Source organism: Oryza brachyantha, chromosome 12 (assembly GCF_000231095.2).
Source record: "Oryza brachyantha chromosome 12, ObraRS2, whole genome shotgun sequence".
Classification (NCBI taxonomy): Eukaryota; Viridiplantae; Streptophyta; class Magnoliopsida; order Poales; family Poaceae; genus Oryza; species Oryza brachyantha.
The window spans coordinates 8,737,671-8,762,306 of NC_023174.2; the positions used below are offsets into that span (position 1 = coordinate 8,737,671).

The 24,636-nt window shown below is 45.4% G+C and overlaps 1 protein-coding gene across 3 annotated transcripts; it reads left to right on the forward strand.

Annotated features, from left to right (window-relative positions):
* The first annotated feature begins 8,356 nt into the window (after positions 1 to 8,356).
* Positions 8,357 to 14,175, forward strand: LOC102699832. Of its 3 annotated transcripts, none has more exons than XM_015843021.2 (5): positions 8,357 to 8,381; positions 9,711 to 10,784; positions 10,884 to 10,964; positions 13,009 to 13,140; positions 13,882 to 14,175. In XM_015843021.2, the coding sequence occupies exon 2, from the start codon at positions 9,719 to 9,721 to the stop codon at positions 10,757 to 10,759; it is 1,041 nt and encodes a 346-aa protein (XP_015698507.1). In that variant the 5' UTR covers positions 8,357 to 8,381; positions 9,711 to 9,718; the 3' UTR covers positions 10,760 to 10,784; positions 10,884 to 10,964; positions 13,009 to 13,140; positions 13,882 to 14,175. The 3 variants fall into 3 exon arrangements, with proteins under 3 accessions (XP_015698507.1, XP_040385384.1, XP_040385383.1); XM_040529450.1 differs by lacking the exon at positions 8,357 to 8,381 and adding an exon at positions 8,697 to 8,783; XM_040529449.1 differs by lacking the exon at positions 8,357 to 8,381 and adding an exon at positions 8,758 to 8,812.
* The last annotated feature ends 10,461 nt before the right edge of the window (positions 14,176 to 24,636 follow it).

Here is a 24,636-nt window from a genome sequence, read left to right on the forward strand (position 1 = left end):
TTTAGGTTTAGGATAAAAACTCCGGGTGTAACCTACCCCCTTAAATGGAATCTTGACCCCGAGATTCGGAGGCGCTAGCAAAGTTGTGCAGATGGGCGGCCTTGAGCTCGTCTTCTCTTTCCCTTGTCGCTTCTTCTTCTGAGTGACTCCACTGAACCTTGTAGAACCTGATCACATGATTTATGGTCTTCATTTCACTGGTTTCCAAGATTCGAGTTGGCTTCTCCACATAGGTTAGATCCTCCTGGATTTCAAGATGGTCTGTATTAGCTTGCTCCTCTAGTACACGAAAACACTTCTTCAGCTGGGATACGTGAAACACATCATGGATTGCTGCCATATTGTCGGGTAGCTCCAACTGATACGCAACTTCTCCTCTGCGCTCTTTCACACAGTATGGTCCCACGTAGCGTGGTGCCAACTTCCCTTTAGTTTGAAACCGATGCACTCCTCACAGAGGTGTGACGCGAAGATACACATAGTCTCCTGCTTCGAAAGCCAGATCCCTTCAACGATTGTCTGCATAACTCTTCTATCTGGTTTGAGCTGCTTTCAACCTTACTCGAATGATTCTGACTTTTTCTTCCGCCTGACTCAAAACTTCAGTCCCAAAAAGTTGACGCTCCCCCGTCTGATCCTAGAAAAGAGGTGTACGACACTTCTGACCATACAAAGCTTCAAACGGTGCTATGTGCAAACTGGTTTGATAACTGTTATTGTACGAGAACTCTCCATACGGCAAATTCTTATCCCATACTCCACCAAAGTCAAGAGCGCACGCTCTAAGCATGTCCTCAAGAATTTGATTCACCCTTTCCGTCTGACTATCTGTCTACGTATGATAGTCTGTGCTGAAATTCAGACGAGTTCCTAGTTATTCCTACAACTTCTCTAAAACTTTGATGTGAACTGACTCTCTCGATCAGAAACAATGTTTTTAGGCACTCCATAAAGACACATGATCCTAGCCAAGTAAATCTCAACTAGTCTCTTCCCTGAATATGTGGTGTGAACTGGTATAAAATGAGCCACCTTTGTTAATCGATCCACGATTTCCCAAATTGAGTCGTGACCGGCAGAGGTCCTTGGCAGAGGTCTTTGGTGTTCTGCTTTAACTCGTTCACAAACATCGCACTAGGCGACACATTCTACAAGTTCTCTCTTCATACTGACCCACCAGAACTTTTCTTTCAGGTCTTGATACATCTTTGAACTTCCGGGATGAATAGAGTAATATGTTTGATGAGCTTCTTGAAGTATCAACTCCTTTAACTCCTTGTTATCAGGCACACACAACATGTTTCCTATTCAGATTGTTCCTTGTTCATCTTCGGAGAAGTCCCGAGCTTTTCCGATTCGTATATTCTTCTTCAATTCAGCTATTTCTGGATCGTTTGCTTGAGCTTGACGAACTTGATCCACTAATGTAGGCTGCGCTTCTAGAGCTGCCACAAAACCTTCTTCGACTAAACCCAAATTTAGTCATTCAAACTCCTGCTGCAACTGTTCCCAAACTTCAGCTGACATAGAGGCACTGTAGTAATTCTTTTGGCTTAGGGCATCTGCAACCACATTTGCTTTGTCTGGATGGTAATGAATACTCAAATCGTAATCCTTCATCAATTCCAACCATCTTCACTGGTGGAGACTCAAATTTGGATGTGTAAAGATATACTTTAAACTCTTATGATCCATATAAACTTAACACTTGTTACCAATCAGGTAGTGTCGCCAGACTTTTAGAGCATGGACTACAACTGCTAGTTTCAAATCATGAGTTGGGTAGTTGCCCTCATACGGTCTCAACTAAAGAGAGGCATAAGCAACCACTCTTCCTTCTTGCATTAGCACACATCCTAGCCCAGATCTAGATGCATCACAATAAACTTGAAAGTCTTTCGCCTGATCCGGCAAAATTAACACTGGCGCTTACACCAATCTCTACTAGTGCTCTTTAAAACTACTAGTGCACTTGGCAGACCATCTAAACTTCTCTTCTTTTTTCAACAACTGTGTCATTGGCTTAGCGATCTTTGAGAAATTCTCAATGAACCAACGGTAATAGCCCGCAAGTCCTAAGAAACTTCTAATTTGAGAGACTATCTTAGGCGGTGTCCACATATTACTGATTCCACATTGCTGGGGTCCACGACTACTCCCTAAGCTTTGATCAGATGACCTAAGAACTTCACTTCACGAAGCCAGAAATTGTACTTACTGAACTTGGCATACAGCTGGTGCTCTGTTAGCTTCTCTAGCACTATCCGCAGATGCTGCTCGTGCTCTTCTTCTGACTTGGAGTAGATAAGAATGTCATCAATGAAGACAGCCACAAACTTATCTAGGTATTCCATGAACAACTTATTCATGATATTCATGAAAAATGTCGAGGCATTAGTAAGTCCGAACGATATTACTATACACTCATACAAGCCGTAGCGAGTAGTGAATATTGTCTTGGGGATATCTTCTTCACGAATTCTCAACTGGTGATACCCTAACCTTAGATCAATCTTAGAGAAAACTTTAGCTCCCTTCAACTGATGAAACAAATCATCAATCCTCGGCAGAAGGTACTTATTCTTAATGGTGACATCGTTCTAAGCACGATAGTCTACACACCTTCTTCGGTTTTGTCCTTCTTCTCAACAAAGATAACCGGAGCACTCCAAGGCGAACTACTCGGTCGAATGTAACCTTTCTATAGCTGTTCATTTACCTGCTTCTTCACTTCTGCCATCTCGTTGGCTGCCATTTTGTAGGGTCTCTTATAGATCGGGGCAGTTCCAGGTACCAAGTCGATACGAAACTCTATCTCTCTTTCTAGCGGCATTGTTGTGAGGTTATCTAGAAAAACCTCTGGATACTCACAAACCATGGGTATGTCTTCCAACTTCTTTGAATCTTTGACTGCTTCTGACGGCTACTCTTCTGCTTCAATCTGATTCAAACTTGTTCCCACTTTTACAGACTCCGGCGACTGATAAGTCACCACTTCACCTTTTTCATTGGTCAAAATGATGGTTTGCTTGGCACAATCAATCACTCCTTAGTGCTTTGTAAGCCAGTCCATTCCCAAAATGACATCTAGGTCTTTAGATTCGAGAAGGATGAGATTGGTTAGAAATGGTGTCCCTTGAATTTCTATGGGCACGTCAGGGCTACGGCGGTCCAAAATCATACTATGCCCCGGAGTACTAACTCGCATCGGGTTCCTTAACTTTTCCCTTCTCAACCCCAGCATTCCCACAAACTTGCTTGAAATAAACGAATGCATAGCACCAGAATCGAAAAGTACTGTAGCAGGTACTGAGTTGACAGTAAACGTACCCAGTATTATTTTTGGTGTAGCCTGTGCTTCTTCTACGGAGGCATGATTGACACGTGCCTGCACAAACATCTGTCCGTTGGCTTTGGCTTCGGGCACTTGTCAGCAAAGTGGCCCGGGTTGCCATAGTTGTAGCATACTCCAGGCTTGGCGCCTGAATCCTTCCTTGCTGGAGGAGGCTAAGTTGATGGGGGAGGAGAATTCTGCTGATCACAGGTGTACTACTGTACCCACAAGACACGACTCCACTACACTTGAATGTGCGCCGACATGTCACTATGACATACCGGAAAGGAGATCGCGATAGGACCCGTCACACAACCCTCCCTATTTAATCGCACCACACTTTAGGTTTCACCCCCTCCTCTACACCAAGTCGGGCAGTCCCCTCTTGTGCCTTGGTGAATCCGGAAGCAGCAGAGGCCATCGTTACACCACCATGTCCCATCCATACATCATCACGCTCACCCTTGCCTTGGTACGTCAGATAGATCGAAGCCATACTTCAAATCCCACCTTACCCATTTCGGCTTGTGGTTAGCACTAAATTACTTCCAGGGTTTCCCGTGAACTGGTCCTTAATTGCCATGGGTGCGACTCTCAAAACCATGCGCCCACAACCCACCATTATCAACATTTTAGCTGGCATTAACTCGAACCGGGTAGTGAATTGTAATAATAGCTATTCAGAAATAGTAATAATTAAGGTGTGATCCCATGAGCTACTTGTTCTAAGTATGGCTAATCATTTACCTAGGCCTAACTCTACTCATGTTTCCCCTGGTATAACATGAATAAAGATGGATAAACAACGGCATAATAATAGGTTACCCATAAAATAAATACAATAAATACTTTAAGTAAAACAATGCATGATCGAATAAATAAAGCAGAGAATTTGCAATCAAGGGTTCCATATGATCAAAGATGAGTGCCGCTTGCCTTGCTCAGCTTCGGAGGGATCTTCGCGACGATCTCGAAGTAAACCGACGCTTCGGCGGGGTCCGAATCTAAGCGACATAGCAGAAAAATAAATAAACAGGCACAAACTCTACTGAAACAGCAAAAGAAACTATTTTTAATAGATTCTTGACATTATTTTGGATTTAATGAAATTTGAATGGACTTAAAAATGAGACTAGATGAATTAGTTATGAATTTTAGAAATTTTCTAGGTTTTTAAGCTAAACAGAAAGTCCTAAATAACATTTATTGCCCAATAAAGCGAGGCGCTGACGTCAGTGAGGAGAGATGAGGTGGCGCCAACAGGTGGTGTCCACTTGTTAGTGAGAAAGTGTCACACCCGGAGCTTTATCCTAAGCCTAAATTCGTAAAAGAAATTCGTAAATAATAATTGGCTTTAATAACTCAGGAAAAATCCCTCTAAAAGAATTAATCTAATTAAACCAAGGTTCCCAAATTATTAACTGGATTTAAACTTAAATTGCAGAGTATTAAATTCTGCCCAAAATTTAATTTAAAATTCGACAAAAGTGGGGTTTCTCTTTTTCCCTCCTTTTTCTTTCTTTTTTTTCCCTTCCTTCTCAAATTGGGCCGAAGTCCAATTTTCCTCCCTCTTTTCCTTTCTTTTCTTTTTTCCTCTCCCTCCTCCCCTCTCGGGTCGGCCCAGCCGAGCCAGTCCATCCCCGGCCCAGTGCCTCCCCTCCTCCACGTGCGCCCTCCGTCCCCGCCTGGGCCGCCTCAGGCCAGAGCCCGCGCGCCGCCGAAGTCTGCTCCCCCTCCCCCGCGCCGGAACCGAGCCGAACACCGCCGCCGCCTCAACCACCACGCCGCAACTGCCACCGCCGAGTGGGCATCCCCAGCGCCCGCGCTTCCTCTCACCACCGGGTCGCCGCCGCGCCACCGCCGTCTCCGCCGCCCGCCGATCTTGCCACCGGACGCCACAGGTCGCCACCCACCCGCGTCACCCCCTGGTCCGCCTCCTCATCGAGTCCTCGCCGTCGTCGCCGCCACTGGTGAGCCTCCCCCTCTCTCTCCCTCCCTCTTTTCTCCGTCGGCCGTTGCCACCGACTCCCCAACACCGACGCCGTGCGCCGTGTGCCGTCCATAGCTGGCGCCACCCCTCCGATCTTCGTCGCCATCACCTCGCCGACCTCTCCCCGTTGCTGCTGGCGCCCCACGCGTCAATCTCGCCGCGCTGTCGGTCGCTGCTGCCCGGGCCGTGCGCCGCCGTGGACCCCGTCTCTACGCCGCCACCCTCCCGACGCGACCGCCATCTCCGTCGGCCATCGGTCCGTCGTCCAACGCCGATTCGCGCCGCCAAGCCGCCGCCCGCTGCTCGCTGCTGCCGCCGGTCCGGCGACACCGCTTGGCTGGACGCCGCCGCCCTCCCGTGTTTGGCCGACGCCGCCCCCTCCCCTCTCTGCCCTGGGTCACCGACCGGTGGTCCCCACCCGTCGGGCACCCTTTCCTCTCTCTCCCCCTCTCACTGCCGGGTGGTCCCCACCTGTCAGCCAGCCGACAGCCTCCACTCTCCTCTCTCCTCCCCTCGGGCCCCACGTGTCAGCCCCTCTTCCCCTCTCCCCCTCACCGATAGGTGGACCCCACCTTTCGGCGCCACCTCACCCCTCTGCTGATGTCAGCACCCCATTTAATTGCGCAATAATTGATTTAGGACTTTTCTGTTTATTTAAAAACCCAGAAAATTTCTAAAATTCATAACTAATTCATCCGGTCTCCATTTAAGTCCATTCAAATTTCATTAAATTCATAAAATTGTCAAGAATCCATTAAAATACTTTCTTTTGCTGTTTCAGTAGAGTTTGTGCCTGTTTTGTTTATTTTTGTGCTTTGTCGCTTAGATTCGGATCCCGCCGAAGCACCGGTTTATTTCGAGATCGTTGCCGAAGTTCCCCAGGGACCAGAGCAAGGCAAGTGGCACTCATCCTTGATCATATTGAAGCTATAATTGCAAATTCCTCGCTTTATTTATTCAAATATGCATTGTCTTTTTGTGTACCCTAGCTGGTCCTAGATAGAGATTTTAATACACAATTAAGTTCAGAAATTCGGGTGAGGAATTTCTAGGCGTGACAGAGAGGGAGAAGGGGAGAGGGTGACAGGTGGGCCCGGGGGAGGAGAGAGGAGAGGGCAGGGGAAGGGAAGCCGATAGGTAGGCCTGTCGGGAGGGGAGATTGAGATGGCTGGCTGGCGCGTGGGCGGCGGAGGACGGCGACCGGCGGCAAGCGGCGGGCGGCGTGGACTGGCGAGGAGGCGCGGCGGCAGCGTGAAGAGGGCGTTGACCGATGGGCTCGGGGAGGAGATGGTGATGGCGTGGTGCGGCATGAGGCGGCGATGGGCGGAGGCGCGGTAACGGTGGGAGGCGGTGCACGGCGTCAGCAGCGGTGGCACGGCGACCGCGTGGCGGCGGCGATGGCGGGAGGTGGTGCACGGCACCCGGCGACGGCGCAGGTGACCCGACGACGGCATCGGAGGGGAGGAAGAGGAGGGGAGAGGGATGCGGGCGCTCACCGACGGCGTTGAGGGCGGCGGTGACTCGGCGTGGTGGCGGGACGCGAGACGGTGGCCGGCGGTGAGAGCGGCGGGGTCACGTCCGGCGGGATCAACCGGCGGTGGCGAGGTCGGGTGTGGCGGCAGCTCGGGAAAACGGGCACGGCGGCGCGCGGGAGGAGGAGGAGGGAGTGGGCCACGCGGCTGTGGGCTGGCCCGGGAGGAGGAGGGAGAGAAAGGTGAAAGGAGAGGAGGGGATATTGGGCTATGGCCCAATCGGGAGAAAGAAAAGAAAAAGAAAAAAAGGAAAAAAAGAGGGGACAAAAGGAAAAAAAGAAAGCCTCGCCTTTTTGTCGGGTTTTAACTTAATTTTTGAGCGAAATTTTATACTCTGTAATTTGAATTTAAATCTAGTTAATGATTTGTGAACTTCGATTTAATTAAATTAATTTCTTTTAGAGGGATTTTTCCTAAGTTAATTAAGCCAATTGTTTCTTAACAATTTCTTATACGAATTTAGGCTTAGGATAAAACTCCGGGTGTGACAGATAGCTTCCACTTTTTAGAACAACTTTATGTCCAACGTTATCAATGCACATGTCAATGAGGACTAGAATAACAAAGAGCTTGATCGTGGTGATGAGAGCTCTTGAAGAGGGTGAAGGCGGTATGTCGGAACTCGAGTGCAAAAGAAGCTAAATGTGCCAGAGCCTAAGCACAAACATGTCATAATAGGTCCACATGTGTGGCAGCCCCCTAACATTGCTGTGAACATTGATAGCATGATTGCATAAGTGCTGAATTCATTAACTGTACAATTAGTGGCGACGACGTACTGTACGCTAGTGGGCTCATACTCTTTCCATTCTAAAATATAAGATATAGTTACCACTGACACAAGGAGAAATAAAGTATTATAATGTCATGTGTTTGGATGTTTTGACGAAGAAATTAAAATAAACCAAATTTATACAAAAGAGATGCGTTGGTTCATGAATTGTCATACACATGCAACGGAGTTACACTTTATATTTTATATTTTAGAACGGTACTTAGGCTCTATTTTTTTTCAGCTTAAGATTATTATAATCTAGATTATTAGATTATTAGAAGTAAGCTGAATAACTAGGAAAGAAACTATAACAATATAACAATCTAGCTTATAGTAATTAAGCTGAATAACTCGGAAAGAAACTATAACAATATAACAATCTAGCTTATAGTAATCTGACTCAATAATCTAGATTATAATAATCTTAAATTAAAATTAAAAGAAATAGAACTAAAAGCACTTCTACCATGAAAAAAAACCTTTTGCACGGGTAGCCTCGGCCTGTCTCAAATGAAGTCTGTGGGAACATCTCTCGCGAAGCAGACGGCATACGCGTCGCGTGTCCCCTCTAGACTCATCGTTTTCCTCGCGGACCGATCTCCGCGTGTCCTTTCGTCCTCGACCAACCTCGCGGGGACGCCCGTCGCCTACCTACTGCAGTCTCCGTCCCCAACGAGCAGCGGTGCCGGTGCGGCTCTCCGCGGGCGTCCTGCTTCCTCCGCTGCATCTTCGCCGGTGAGCACAGCACAGGTCCACCACGCACATTCCTTCCTCATCCCTCGCTCGCTCTACCCACACTTCACTTTTTTTCTTCTCTCTCTGCCTTCAAAATTTCTATTACAGCATTGACCAAAAACATGGGTCTCGCTCGCGCGGACTGTATTTTGGACTAGGTCAAAAACGGCACTGTTAACGCTACTAGAATGGCATTTCCGTGAACTAAAGAAATTCTTTGCTCGGCGTCGCACTGAGCAGGATTGCTAGGGTTGTACCGCCGCTCGCTCTCCCCCAGTTCCCCCCCCGCCCCTCCTCCGCGGCGGCGCTCGCGCTCCCCCTCCTCCGTGGCGGCGGTATCCCGCCAGGTCGCTGCTCCCGCCGCTCGCGCTTCCCCTCCCCGGGCAGCAACGCAGCGGCGGTAGCCATTTTGTTGAAGTCAGTCTGATCCTATGCATTTCGTCGAGGTTTCTTGAGATTTAACTGTTGTTTAGTTTTAGTTATGTTGATCTATTTAAATGTTGGGGTGATGTCTCACTGTTGGTGTTGGATTTTTTTTTTCTGGAATCATGGCTTTAGTGCTACCGTTGAAAAATTTGTGAGGATGTGCTAGTTTTTTTGTTGTTTATATGAGGTAAGTGATATGAAAGGGTAGAGACTATGGAGGACTAGGCACAATTGATCAGTGAGCTGACCTGGTTGAATTGATTCAACCAGGGGCATTTTGGTCAGCAAGATGGGGATAATCACAAAAAACCATTTTTATTTACAAGAAAGAGAAAAAAAAGAAATATTTGGGCAAACTACCCCCAGTTGAGAGTGGTATTGTAGCGGAGCCCCGTTTTGACTATGATGTAATAGCAATTTTCTCTGCATTCGACAGAGTGGCTATCCTATATGTGGTAAAACATATTGATACATTGCCCTGAAAGATATTTAGTTAATGACCTTGTTCTGTTAGCAGATCATAGTAGAATTTATTTGCTAAGATGTCCTATGAATGCCAGTAGTTGATGATAGGATTAATTTGGTACCACATCCAACGAACCTGGAAATTGCTGGATCGCAAAGTATACTGCAAATAAGCTCTTCAACTGTGAAAACATCGATTCATCATTGTATTAGAGAATTTCAATCCTATGATTTGTATGTTATTAGGCTTATCTGATTTTTTTAATAGATTGCAGTTACTATATAGAAATTTATTCTTGGTTAGTTTATGCCATTATGTACCACAAGTTATGATCAAAGTTCACTTTTACTGGAATGATGATTTCTTATTTTTCTATGTTAAGTAAATATCTCTCAAATATTTTCTGTGGGGTGCATGTGTTGATCTTAAAAATGTTCTCTGTCATGTTATAGAAGCATCCATGCCAGTGACCCCAGACACTGCTCACAAGTCACTCTATAACAACAGGAATGCCACTATGGCTGGCAGTTCACGATCCCCTCCAGTGGCCCCTGGCCTCAACCAAGCTGATCCTGAGATGTTTCAACCCCCTGAAAGAAAAGATAGATTGAAAGGTTCATCACAACAGGACACATTGGGTTACGCTGGAGCTGCTCCCAATGCAGGCACTGGTATGACTGTCCTGGTCCCTGTGAAGGTGACCCAACTCAAGTTGGGCAATGACATCGCCGATACGAAGGATATCCCAAAACCAGCTGGTGATATTTCCAATGTAGTTATTGGTGCTGATACCCCGATCCCTCAGAAGGTGTCGCAGCTGAAGCTTGTTAAGGATATCAGCCAACAAACGAACACTCAAAAGCTAGTTGGTTCTACTGCCAATGCAAGTGACTGTATTGACGTGCTTATCCCTGTGAAGGTGCCTCAGCCAGTTAGCACTACCACCAGTTCAAGCCATGGAACTGCTGTGCCAATCTCTCGGCAAGTGCCCTGGGTCAAGTTAGTGAAGGATGTCACCCCACAGATGTTCACCTCGAGACCTGGCACTGCTGCTGTCAAGGTTGATTATCGTACGGCCGTAGCAATCCCTCAAAATTTGTCCCAGCTCAAGTTAGTCAAGGATATCACACCACATACAGCAACCCAAAAGCCTGCCACTAGTGTGGAGAAGGCCATTCAACAGAAGAAGCGGAAAGTCAACAATGACACTGGTGAGAACCCAGTGGCACGGCATAAGCCGAATATCAATGACATGCCACCAAGCCTGGTGGAAAGATCATCAGAAAGAAGCCTTCCGGTTTACTTCAGCAAAGCTATGCTGATGGACAATCTTAGGTCACTCACAAAGCTTCACTTGGCTGATGAACTTCCTGGCACATTAACAACACTGGTCAAGAACGATGGTATGCACTTCGTAAGCCGATCTCAGCTGATGGAGAACCTGAGATTTCTTGCAAAGAGCCACAACTTTTCAACTGTTACTATGAATGATGCTAACTAGAAGAACTTAAAAAGGAAGAATAACAGTAAGTTGGATAAGTCAGTACTTGCATACTATGTATATGAATATTCTATCTTGTCCCCCTGTGAAGTACGCTCCCTTATACCCCATCACTTTGTTGCAGTAAATGATGATGGGCACCTCCTGCTGCCTGTAAGTTTCAGGATAAGGAAATGAGGTTAAGAATTCACGGCAGGAACTCTAGGTAAATGACCTTGCTTTATTCTGCTAGGCATTAATGTTGCACATGGAGATGGTTTTGGTTACTCATGTCTTTATTAAAATTACAATTTCTGGGTCTACAGAAGATTTTATGCAGACCCCTATTTTGATGCAGTTAATCACATGTACTTAAACAATTAAACATTCGTTACTGCTTGCCAAAGTAGGACTTCAAATGTAGACAAATCTTTCTGTGAGGTCATATTCGTCGAAAAGGAGTTGAACTGTCCTGATTGAAATTCTGTATTTTTTTTTTGGAAATGATTTAAGTTTCTTATCCAGGTATGTTCCTATGTAATGCTTTAAATTCAGTGGTGGACCCAGGATTAAATTATAGGTGTGGCAGGCAGACTTGCAAGAGTGAAAATCCAATAGCTTAATGAGTCATGAAGAATCACATAAACTATGCTATCAATCTTCAGAAAATACATTTTTTTTTAATTTCCACTTCAAATTCCAGCAAACTTCCTGGCTTACAAGACAGTGCATTCTCAATTTCCCATTTCAAAGATCAACTATACTAGCATGCCGTATAATCCCTCCATTTCCAATTTTTCCATTTCAATTCACAAATTCCCTGTTTCCAGTTTCCAAGATCTTCAGGCCATGTAGTCTGTCTGGAATGCAGCACATTGTGCACATCTGCTAGGCCATGCGCTATGAGCTGCCACCTACTGGCTGTTGCTGCATTTGGACATGTGGACTTGCTGGCAAGTCCGCGTCTTCTACTGTAGCCTGCACCTTGGTTTGATGCGTTCCACCAGCTCCAACTGCAGCCTGCCACCAGTGGCCATGCATGATGTGCCTTGCTACCCTGTGGTCCTGTCAGTTGCCGTGCTGCTCAAATTTATGAATCGCTTGTGTACAGTGGCATGCATGGGAGTGGCAGTTGGTTGGTGCACAATTGGGTTCACTTGTTCTATCATACACTGGCCAAATGCCCATACCCCTTGACCAAATCAATGGGTTGCAACATTCGTCCCGTACTCCATTTCTTTAATTATCCATGTCCTTGCTATGGTACCCTGCTCATGTGCCTAGGCGATGCTTGGAACCTCGGAGGAACAAACCCCTGGGGGATTCACCATCTTTTGTATGTCTGGCAAGGGCAACAGCCCAACCTTGCCATTGGTGGGTCCACCCTAATTAAATTAAATTACTATGTTCAGAGACTAAATTAGGCTTTTTAGGAAGGCCCTGGTTTTTTATGCTTTAGCTACACATGCTCATACAATTCAATCCTCTATTGAAGCTTGGTATAATAGGAATTCAGAATGATTTTAAGAAAAGTCCACCACCTGTGGTCCCTTAACTCTTAGAACTGTATTTTTTGTGCCTGGTATCCAACCGAGGTGGTTTTTGATGACGTGGCGCCATGTTACATCCTACTCGCTTTGTCCCATATTGTAAGATGGTTTGGTCCTGCCTAGATATATTCATGAATTAATGAATATGTTTTATATATGTCTCTAGATTCATTAGCATCTATATGAATCTAGGGATGACCAAAACATCTTATGATATGAAACAAAGGTAATAGTTAGCAATTTAAAATAAGTAATATATAGGATTAAGGAGAAGAAAAGAGGAAAATGAATCAAGGTTGACATGTAGGTTGTAGCATTTTCTTCATTTTTTCTTTATTATAATAGTATTATTTCTTAATGATTTATACACTGATGTCATCACTTTTCACCCACATAGATTCCATATAGGGTCACATCATTGAAGTTTGACACTAGGGACCAATAGTAAACAGTTTGGAGAGTTGAGGGAGCAGAAGTAAACGGTTGATAGTTCAGGAACCAAAGTTTAACTATAGCTATACTTGAGGGATCAAAAGTGGACTACTCTTTTTTAGAAATATACTCAAATTGTCCATATCTTCCATAAAAGAAGCAATTGATATGCATAAAATGATCAATTCTCTTTTTTTTTTGGCTCCTTAATTTTATGCTTGGATTGACTCCTTAGAGAATGCACTAACTGTTGTACACCTTTTGTTTCTAAATATGTATCATCTGCAGGTGCATGTGCAGTGGCAGCTATTTGGACTGTTCAGGGAGGATCTTCCACTGTACCATGAGATGTGGGTTGATGTCGTCATCACTATGTCCAAGGAAAAGAACTCTATATGGTGTGTATACCATGTGCAGCAGGTAATCATAACTATGCAAAATTTTTATGGATGTTTTGCAGTACTTGAGGTTTGTGTCTGATTAATTTTCTAAGTGATTTATCCACTGGTTCTTTTGGTAGATTTCTTAATTTCCATGTTTGCTAAATTTAGGCAAGCCTAGAAGTTCATCGTGCTGTGCAAGATCCGATTGAATGCTGCTAGTACTGTTCATTCAGTCATACTGTTCATAGTTCATACATCAAATATGCTCGTGACTCTACACTTCTAGGCATTAGTGGAGACGTAATTCTGCATTTTAATGAATCAATGTAACAGAGACCTCGTTTATGTGATATATAACTGTATAATTGTTTTTCCTTAATCCTTCTATTTTGGAATCTTCATAATATCTGGTAGCCTTCCATAGACAAAACGAGGCTTAAACTTTTGTGCAGTCTTTATAGGAACAGTCCAGTGCTACGAAAGAGAAAGCACAGAAATTCTTTTACTCTTTTTTAATCAAATACATTTTGGAATACACATTAACATTTCTGTTTTCTTGCTGATTAAGGAAAAAACGGCTAACCAAACAACAGATGGGAACATAATTCACTGCATTCCCAAACAGAGCTCTTTAGAACATTGCTATGGTCCATAAGCAACTTTCTTATGCCATTTTTTTGGAAAGTCTCTTAATGTCTTATGTCATTCATAATTACGTGTTGACACTACATAGTTAAAGAGTTTCATCTGATTTATTGATAAAAACAACTGTACACAGCTGTCATGAGATGCAGAGAAGAAAGAGGTGTCTGATGAAATTCAAGCGCTTAAGATTCAGCCCATCTCTGACGAAATCTGCCATCGCCTGCAACCTGGTCTCCGCAAAGCCTTTCAACTGCCATGATCTTTCTCGGCAGCATCCCTAGTTTGATGTACAGAAGTAACTATATTTGATGAACCAGTTTACGGATTGTGTATGTACAGTCAAATTCTTCACCATTCGATGCCAACTTCAGCTCTTGATATTTTGATATATCTGAAGTTCTAACTGTTGGGAATAATAGATCAAGACACAGGATTTAATATGAAAAAACCCTATAGAGGAAAAAAAAACGTGAGAGGTTTTTCTACGTTAAATCATGTGTGTTATCTATTATTCCCAAGTGGTATCAGTGCGATCTGATCTATTCTAGTGTTTTTGGCCGACTCTAACTAGGGATGATAATGGGTAATACCCATCAGGTATTGCTATCCCATATCCATATCCACTAGTAAAATTTCATACCATTAAAATACTCATACTTATCACGGATAAGAAAACTTTCCCATGCCCATATCTGTTTGGGTAAACCTTACCTATCTGGTCACCTATATACCCACAAAAGTTTAAAACAATCTAAATACCACGGTTTTTATATAAGAAAATGCATAGACGCTAGATACTCAGAACATCACACATTCATATAGTGTGGTGGAAAATGTACGGATGGTTTAAATACCTATAATTTTGGTTAATTAGGCTAGGCTAATTTGATATTAAGCCATGACATGCATTTAAACTTGCGGGTATTTATTACCCATAGATAAACGGGTATGGGGATCATAATAACGTTTTCATACTCGTGTACTCATGGGTAAAAGTATTTGCCTAATTACTTATCCACGAATAATATATTTAGCTCATGCTCATACCCTAATAAAGTAAATACCTATTGGGTCTCGGGTCCCGTTGCCATCTCTAACTCCAACTCGCTGCAGCGGCGTCATCTCGTCGCACCTGTGCGTCTGGGCGCGGCAGCGACAGCAAGCTGTCCGCAAGCGCGCACGCCGCCGGAGCCACACCTCCCTCCATAGCCTGTACTACGGCTACCTCTCGGTGAAACAACAGCAGCTTGCCGCACGGTTGACAAGAAAGAAAGGGAACACGCATCAATTTTTGTTCTGACTGGTGACTTTCCCACGGAATTTGCTACGCTCACACCGACCATTGTACCAGCACCCGTTTATTCTTTAATTCTTTTGGAGATTTTTCCAGCTACGTGCACACAACTTTCATACCAGGGAATTTTTTCTCTTTCTTCAGATTTACCGTATATTTTTAATCTACCATATTTTTTCTATACAATATGTCGTCCAAATTTAACATCGAGCAATTTGATGGCAAGATCAGTTTTAGCATATGACAGATTCAGATAAAAGCAATTCTCACCCAAGTTGGTGTTAGGAAGGCATTGGGGGCTAGACCATAGACCAGATGGTATGACTGATGACAAGTGGAAGTATTTAGATCAAAAGGCGTTGTTTGTCATACAACTCAGTTTGTCTACAGATGTTTTGCGTGAAGTTATTAACGAGACGTCTGCGTTCTCTTTATGGAAGAAATTGGAGGCACTTTATATGAAAAAGAGTCTTGCAAACAAATTACGCTTGAAAGAATGTCTATACACAATTCGCATGGCAGAAGGTACCTATATTCGATCTAATCTTAATGAGTTTAATTCTTTCATCATTGATCTTGAGAAATTGGATGTGAAAATTGATGATGAGGATAAGGCTATTTTACTCGTTGTCTCGGTGCCTGCTACCTTTAAACATTTCAAAGAGATTATGATTTATGATAATCATGATACCCTTAGTTTTGAGGATGTTAAGTCAAATTTATTGTCCAAGGAAAAATTTGACAGTGATTCTCGTTCTGAAGTTAAGGCTGAGGGGTTAATTGTTAGAGGTAGATCTTTTCAAAAGGGTAATTCTTCTAGATCAAAGTCCATATCTAAATCAATAGATAGTAAATCTAGATTATTTTGTCACTACTACCAGCAAAATAGTCATGATATCTCTGAATGCCCTAAATTGAAAAGGAAGGAAGAGAATAAGAGTAAAATTTAGGAGAAAACTACTCAGGCTAGTTTTGTTAGCAGTGATTTTGATGAGGAGGTTCTAATCAATACTACTAGTATTGAGAATCAAACTGCTTGGATTATTGATTCGGCTTGCACCTTTCATATATGTTAATATAAAGAGTGGCTTTATACTTATGATTCTGTTGATACTGGTGAAGTTGTGATTGATGATGGATCTACTCTTGAAATTGCTGGTATTGGTTCCGTGCAAATTAAAACCCATGATGGCATCGTTAGGACTCTTTCAAATGTTCGTCATGTTCCTAGAATGAAAAGGAATCTTATTTCTTTAGGCACTTTGGAGTCGTTGGGATATAAATATGTCGGCGACAATGGTGTTCTTAAGATTTCAAAAGGCAATCTTGTTGTTCTAAAAGGCAATAGAATTGGTAGTCTTTATTTCTTGCAAGGATCTACAGTTACAGGTGTTCCAGCTGTTTCTAGTATTGCATTAGATCCTCACATCACCAAGCTTTGGCACATGCGCTTGGGTCACATGAGTGAGAAAGATATGCATTTACTTTGCAAGAAAGATCATTTGAACAACGTTGGCAAACTTGATTTCTGTGAACATTGTGTCTTTGGCAAACAAAATAGGGTTAGTTTTAGTACTGCTACTCATCAGACTGAAAGAATTCTTGACTACATTCATTCTGATCTTTGGGGTAAATCTAAGTTTCGCTCTCTTGGTGGATCTGAATACTTTATTACATTCATAGATGATTTTTCTCGCAAAGTTTGGGTCTACTTCTTGAAACATAAAGATGAAGCTATTTTGGTGTTTCAGAAGTGGAAAGTTTTGGTTGAAAACCAAACTAGCAGGAAAATAAAGAAGCTTAGAACTGATAATGGATTGGAATTTTGTAGTGGTGAGTTTGATACTTTGCGTGCTAATCATGTTATTGCAAGACATTTGACTGTTACAGGGAGTCCTCAACAGAACGGTTGGCAGAGCATATGAATCGCACTCTTCTGGAAAGAGCTCGTTGCATGCTTTCTAATGCAGGCTTGTGCAATAAGCGTGCTTTGTGGGCTGAGACGATTTCTACTGTATTTTATCTTATTAATCGTTCTCCAAATTCTGCCATAAATTTTCAAATTCTTGAAGAGGTTTGGTCTGGTAAACCAATTGATTACTCTAAATTGAGAATCTTTGGTTGTCTTGCTTATGCTCATGTTAACACTCGAAAATTGGAGCCTGGAGCAAGAAAGTGCATATTTGTTGGTTATGGTTCTGGTGTCAAAGGATATCATTTATGGAAGGATATCATTTATGGTGTCCTGATGCTCACAAATTGATCGTTAGTCGTGATGTTACTTTTCATGAAGATGTTTTTCTTTCATCGGGTAGTCATACTCCCCTAGTTGAAACTGAAACTGATGAAGCTGTTGCAAGGAATTCAGAATTTGAGGTAGTTTCACCTACTGTTGATGTTGATTCTGATTCTTCAGTTCCCCCTGCTACAGAACAAACTTTTGGTTCTACATCTTCTAGTAACCATGATCATTGTATTGCTCGAGACAGACCTAGAAGGAATGCTTCTATTCCTACTAGATATCGTGACACTGATGGTATGACCTGTTTTGCTCTTCTTGCTGCTCAAGACGTTCATGATACCGTTGAACCTTCTTCTTATTCTGAAGCAATCTCATGTGTAAATTCTTCTACATGGTTGACTGTCATGAATGAAGAAATTGAGAGCCTTCATAAAAATCATACATGGGATTTGACGAAGCTTCCATCAGATAAAAAGCCATTGAAGTGCAAATGGATTTATAAGAAGGAGGGTATTTCTGGAGTTGAACCTGCAAGATGGAAAGCCCGTTTAGTGGTAAAAGGTTTCGACCAAAGGGAAGGTATTGACTTCAATGAAGTTTTCTCTCGTGTTGTGCGCCACTCTTCGATTCGGGTTATGCTTGCTTTTGTTGCTTTATTTGATTTGGAGTTAGAACAACTTGATGTTAAAACTGCTTTCTTACATGGAGATTTAGATGAGGAGATTTATATGACATAACCTGAGGGTTTTGCTATTCCTGGTGAAGAGAATTTAGTTTGTCATTTAAAGAAGTCTCTTTATGGTCTTAAACAAGCTTCTAGGCAGTGGTATAAAAGGTTTGATTCTTTTATGATTGCACAACAATATTCACAAGCAATTATGACAGTTGTGTCTATTTTAAACAATTTTCCAATGGGTCATTTGTTTATTTGCTGCTTTATGTGGATGATATGGTCATTGCTTCTCATGACAAGTCATTGATTGATTAGTTGAAGGCTCAACTTAGTCATGAATTTGAGATGAAGGATCTTGGTCCTGCGAAGAAAATCCTTGGTATGAAAATTCAACGTGACCGTAAGGCTGGTACACTGTTTCTTTCTCAGAACAGTTACATTGAAATGATACTTGAGAAATTTAATCTTGGTAATTGCAAACCTATTTTTACACCGTTTGCTTCACACTTTAAATTATCTTCAAGTCAGTGTCCTACTAATGAAGATGACTAAGATTAGGATATTTAAGTCATAACCTAACACTAACATTTATCATCATGTCGGTCTTGGTGTGCGAATCTAGCAGGAATTGGAGTTCCGTGCCATGTGTCTGTGTTCAAGGTTAGTACATACCTGTGTTTCAAATCTTGTATTTATGAACTGTAGCTTGCAAATATTTCGGAATGAACAAAAATCAGTAGAGATTGAATAGCTGTTGAAAATCCTACATTGCGATTAGCTGGACTCGTAGGTACGCCATGCATATCGATAAATCACTTGAATCGGGTTATAGCTTTGCCAGGTCATGTATCACCGTACTGGCGGGTTTGTTCAATTTTGCTACAGGACATCCTGACTTCACGAAATTAGTTAGGAGACACCGCAAAAGTCGAAGGTTTGGGGAAGATACTGCAAAAGCTTGAAATTAGCTGTAGGACACAACCTCCTTTTTTTTTTAAGTTGTCTGCGCTGACGTGGAGAGATGTCATGTCCAGAGTTTTTCCCAAGCTAAAAATATTAAAATAATGCATTAAAAATAATTTGTTAATTAAAGGTCAAGAGAAAACAAGTGTATTAATTAATTAATTTAATTGGAAGCTTTTTGGAGATTCTAAAAGCACTTTAAATTATTAACATGATTTGAACTTGAGATTCACTAAATAAAATTTGCCAAAATAAACTTAATAAAAATCGGCAAAAATTGGAGGCAATTTCTTTCTTTCCTTTTTTTCCTCCTTCCTTTTTCGTTCACTTTTTCCCTTTTCTTTTTTTTTCCTTTCTCTCTTTTTCTCTTTTTCCTTTCTCCTTTTTCTTCAACTTCTTTCCCGCCAGTGGGCCAGAGCCCATCTCCCCTTCCTTCTCCTCTTCCCTCCCCGCTGGCCCACCTCCCCTTCGGCCCATCCCCTCCTCCCTCTCCCGCACGCTCTCCCCCTCCCGCTCGGCCCAGCTCGTCTCCCCACCACACGCTGCCAAGTCTGCTTCGCCTCCCTCCCGGCTGAACCGAGCCCGCGCCGCCGCCGTGGCTGAACCGAACTCCTCCGCCGCGCCCGCACCTGCCGCCGCCGAGTCCATGCCGGGCCCGACCTGGTCTCGTGTGCTGCCGCCTGTTTTCCCTCCTGCACCCGAGCACCACCGCTCCTCTCGCCGATCGATCTCGCCGTCCATGCCTCACCGTCCTCGCCGTCGGCCGTCATCGTGTGTCCCGCCATCTGTCCGACACAACCCTGCTTTCGCCGCCACCGGTGAGCGCCCCCATCCCCCTCTCTCCCTCTCTTTTCCTCTCTGCCAGTGGACGCCGAGGACAATGCCGTCGCCGTGCGCGTGCGCGCCCTAGACGTCACTGTCGCCCCTCCGCCCACCGTCACCCCTGCCTCGCCGTCGCCGATGCGACCCCGCCGCCGCTAGTGCGTCACCGTGCCTGTCACGCGCCGTCGCCGTCGCCTCCTCGAGCCGACTCCACCCTCCGCCACCCTCCTCTCAGCGTGGCCGCCATCTCCGTTGGCCGCCGGTCCGCCGTCGACCATCGGTTCGCGCCGCCGAGCCGCCGCTGCCGGTTCACCGACGCCGCTCGGTCGGACGTCGCCACCCTGCCCTGCTCGGCCGGCGCTGTTGTCACGCTCAGAAATTTACACCAAATTTCTGAACAATAGCATGTATTAAATCTCGGTCCAGGCATCAGCCCGAGTATACACTATGACAAATTAATACACAGTTCCACGTCTTAAAAACAAATAAAAACAATTATCTATCGAAATGCAGCGGAAAAGAAAAACAAACTAAACCATCTAATCTTCAGCTTCAGCTGGCGATGACGGCTCCACACCACAGACATTCTCGACGGCGGACTGAACCTTACTTCAACCTTCGGAACAACCTTCGGACTCAGGCTCTGGCACTTGCTCTGGTGGGGGAAAAATTAAGCAAGGCTGAGTACAAACCACCGTACTCAACAAGTAACACCCAAGAGAGGGAGAATAATGAATGCAATAGGGTATCAAGGATAGGCTAAGGTTAAATTGCACAAAGCTGCAGTAATTTAGCAAAACAGTAAATAAAATAAACTGAAATAAAAGTAAAGTAAACAATCAAAATAAACATCCACTGTTCAACGTTACACCACGTTGCAACAGTCCAAAACCACTGTCGAACGTTACACCACGTAGCGACAGGGTCAACCCTCTGCCCAACGTTAAACCACGTTGCGACAGACCCAAACCACTGCCAACGTTACACCACATTGCGCAGGGTCAAACCAGTTCCAACATTAATAAAATTATTAAAGTGGTTCAACTAATCCCAGTGAGTCTGTCAGTTCGCCCAATAACCGCGGGCACGGCTATTCGAATAGTTTTACTCTGCAGAGGTGTACAACTTTACCCACAAGACATGGCTGCCAAGCATGTTACCATGCCCCAACGTATCACCACGATACCTCAGTACGAAAACCATGATAAGACCTTTCACCTAACCCTCCCTAGACAATCGTACCACACTTCAGGTTTCACCCCCTCCTTTACACCAAGTCGGGCAGTCCCCTCTTGTGCCTTGGTAGATCCGGAAGCAGCAGAGGCTTTCGTTACACCACGATTGCCCGTCCATACTCCACACGCCTACCCTTGCCTCGGTACGTCGAATAGGGACAAGCTAGATTACGAGTCTTACCGTTGCCCATTCTGGCTTGTGGTTAGTACGTGTAAGACCTTCAGGGTTTCCTGAGAACAGGTCCTTAATTGCCATGGGTGCGACTCTCAAAACCATACACCCACAGCCCACCATAAGCAATATTTTAGTTGTATTAATCCACATCGGGAGATTAATAATGATTACAACCATTAAAGGTCTATTAAAGTGTAACAGTAATTAAATAATAATTGGTGAGCTAGTTGAACTAAGCATGGCTAAGCATTGCCTAAGCCTATTTCTAGTCAAATTAACCCTGGGATGACAATAATAATAAATAGGGATCAACGGGTATATTGGTAAATGCCCAATAGATAAGTAAAGTAAATACATTTGAATACAATGCATGTTTGAATGTAAAAGCGGGGGATTTTATAAACATAGGTTCAATATGATCAAAGAAGGGTGCCACTTGCCTTGCTTAGACCCACGAGGAACTTCGGCGACGACTTCGAGAACGAACGGCGCTGCGACGGGGTCAAAACCTACGACAAACAAGGCAAAACGAGAAAAACAGGCTAAAAAACTACTGAAACAGAGAAAGAAACTATTTTTAATGGATTCTTGGTATTTTTCTGGATTTAGTGAAACTTGAATGGACCTAAACGGAGACTAGATGAATTACTTATGAATTTTAGAAGTTTTCTAGGTTTTTTAGCTAAACAGAAAAGTCCTAAATCAATTATTGCGCAATTAATGGGGCTGCTGACGTCAGCGAGGAGAGAGGAAGCTGACGGCTGACAGGTGGGGACCACCTGTCGGTGAGAGAGAGGGGGAGGGAGAGGCTGACAGCTGGGTCCCACGGGAAGAGAGAGAGGAGAGAGGCGCGGGCGACTGACGGGTGGGGCTCGCTCGTCAGTGAGATGGGAACAGAGAGGAAGCAGCGAGCGCGCGACCGGCGGCGGGAGCTGTGGGCGGCGCGGCGGCGGCGACGACGGCGCGACGGCGACGACGCGACGGCGACGATGGCACGACGGCGACAACGGCGCGACGACGACAGCCGGCATCCGACGGCAGCACGGGTGCGGACGGGCGCGGGTGTACGGCGACGACGGCACGACGGCGACGCCCGGCGACGAGCGCGGGTGCGGACGGGCGCGGGCGGCGGCGGCTAGACGACGGCGTCACGAAGGCGACAACGGCCGCAGCGAGTGGCGGCGAGGACGAGCTTCGCACCCGCCCGGCGACGGCGTGCGGCTCGGCGGCGGTCGGCCGGGAAGGGGGAGAGAGAGGGGAGGAGGATGGAGACGCTCACCGGCGGCGGCGAACGCGCGGACGAGTCGGTGAGATCGAGGCGAAGGTGGCGACGCGGGTAGGGGCGGGAGATCGGCAACGGCGGCGGAGATCGACGGGCGACGGCGAGGAGACCGGACGCGGCGGCGACCGGGCGGCGAAGGAGTGCGCGGCACTGGGGAGCTCCCTGGCGGCGACGAGGGCGGCAGCACGTCGGCGATAGCGAGGCGGGGCGGTGACGCAGCTGGACGGCAACGACCGGCGGCTGGCGGTGAGATCTACCGGCGGCGGCGAACAACGACAGCGCGGCGGCGGCTCGGGCGGAGGCGGAAAGTGGGCGACGGCGCGCGGCGGCTTGGGATTTAAAGGGTGGCGGCGCCGGCTAGGGCGGGTGGAGGTTGGAGACCGAGTCGGGCACGACGCGGTCTCGGCGGCGGCGGTTGCGGCGGCGGCGCGGAGTCCGGCTCGGACGCGGCGCGGCGCGGCGCGGGCGAGCAGGCGCGGTCGCTGACAGGTGGGCCCCACCTGTCAGTGGCGCGAGGGAGGAGGGAGGCGGCGCGGACTCGCGGGCACGGGCGCGGCGCGGGAGCTGGGCCGAGCGGCGGCCCAGGCGGAGGCGCGCGCGGAGAGGGGAGGCTGGAGTCGGTCGGCTGGGCCGGTCGAGGGGAAATGGGCCGGCTCGGCTGGGCCGGCCCGGGAAGGAAGGAGAAGAAAAAGGAAAAAGGAAAAAGAAAGAGGGAGGAAAATTGGACTTCGGCCCAATTTGGGAAGGAAGGGAAAAAGAAAGGAAAAAGGAGGGAAAAAGGAAAACCCCACTTTTGTCGAATTTTAAATTAATTTGTTTGGTCAAATTTTATACTTCTGCAATTTGCATTTAAATCCAGTTAGTCGATTTGCGAGCCTCGATTTAATTGAATTAATTTCTCTTAGAGGGATTCTTCCTGAGTTAATTAAACCAATTGTTATTTACGGATTTCTTTTTACGATTTAAGGCTTAGGAGAAAACTCCGGGCGTGACAGCTGTCCCCCTCTCCTCTCTGCCCCGGGCCACCGACCGGTGGGCCCCACTTGTCAGCCTCCCCTCTCTCTCTCCCCTCTCACCGCCGGGTGGGCCTGGCGTCTCAGCCAACCGCCGCCCCCTCCCTTCCTCTCTCTTCTTCCTGGGGCCACATGTCATCCTCCCTGCTCCCCTTTCTCTGTCACTGCTAGTGGGTTCCAGCCGTCAGCCTCCTCTCTCTCCTATGCTGACGTCATTACTCCAATTAATTGCGCAATAAATCAATTAAGGTTTTCTGTTTAGTTTAAAAACACAATTAAACTTCTAAAATTCATAACTAATTTGTCTAGTCTCCATTTTAGTCCATTCAAGTTTCATTAAATCCAGAAAAATGCCAAGAATCCATTAAAAATAGTTTCTTTCTTTGTTTTAGTAATTTTATAGCCTGTTTTGCTTGTTCTGCTCTATTTGTCGTAGGTTTTTCTCCCGTCGAAGCGCCGATCGTCCTCGAAGTTGTCGCCGAAGCTTCCGGATCTACCAAGGCACAAGAGGGGACTGCCCGACTTGGTGTAAAGGAGGGGGTGAAACCTGAAGTACGGTGCGATTAAATTGGGAGGGTTATGTGACGGGTCCTACTACAGTTTCCTTTCTGTTGTATCGTGATGATACACCGGCGCACGTTCAAATGTAGTGGAGCTGTGTCTTGTGGGTAAAGTTGTACACCTCTGCAGAGTAAAACTATTCGAATAGCCGTGCCCGCGGTTATGCGGTGAACTTACAGATTCACTGGTATTAGTGAACCTTTTGATAACTTGATGAACCTGGAACTGGTGACCCTGTCAACGTGGTGTAACATTGGAAGTGGTTTGGGTCTGTCGCAACGTGGTGTAACGTTAGGCAGAGGGTTGACCCTGTCGCTACGTGGTGTAACGTTCGGCAGTGGTCTGGGCCTGTTGGTACGTGGATTATTTTAACTATTTACTCTACTTTTAATTCAGTCTATTTTATTTACCACTTTACTAAATAAATGTTGCTTTGTGTAATTTAACCTTAGCCTATTCCTTGATACCCTATTGCATTGATTATTCTTCCTCCCTTGGGTGTTACTTGTTGAGTACGATGGTTTGTACTCAGCCTTGCTTAATTTTTCCCCCACTAGAGAAAGTGCCAGAGCCTTTGTCAGAAGGAGGCAGATCCGAAGGTTGAAGTGAGGTTCAGTCCGCCGTCAAG

What these genes read in the sequence shown, in the direction of transcription:
- LOC102699832 (XM_015843021.2), top strand. Translation starts at nt 9,719, where the DNA reads ATGCCAGTGACCCCAGACACTGCTCACAAGTCACTCTATAACAACAGG.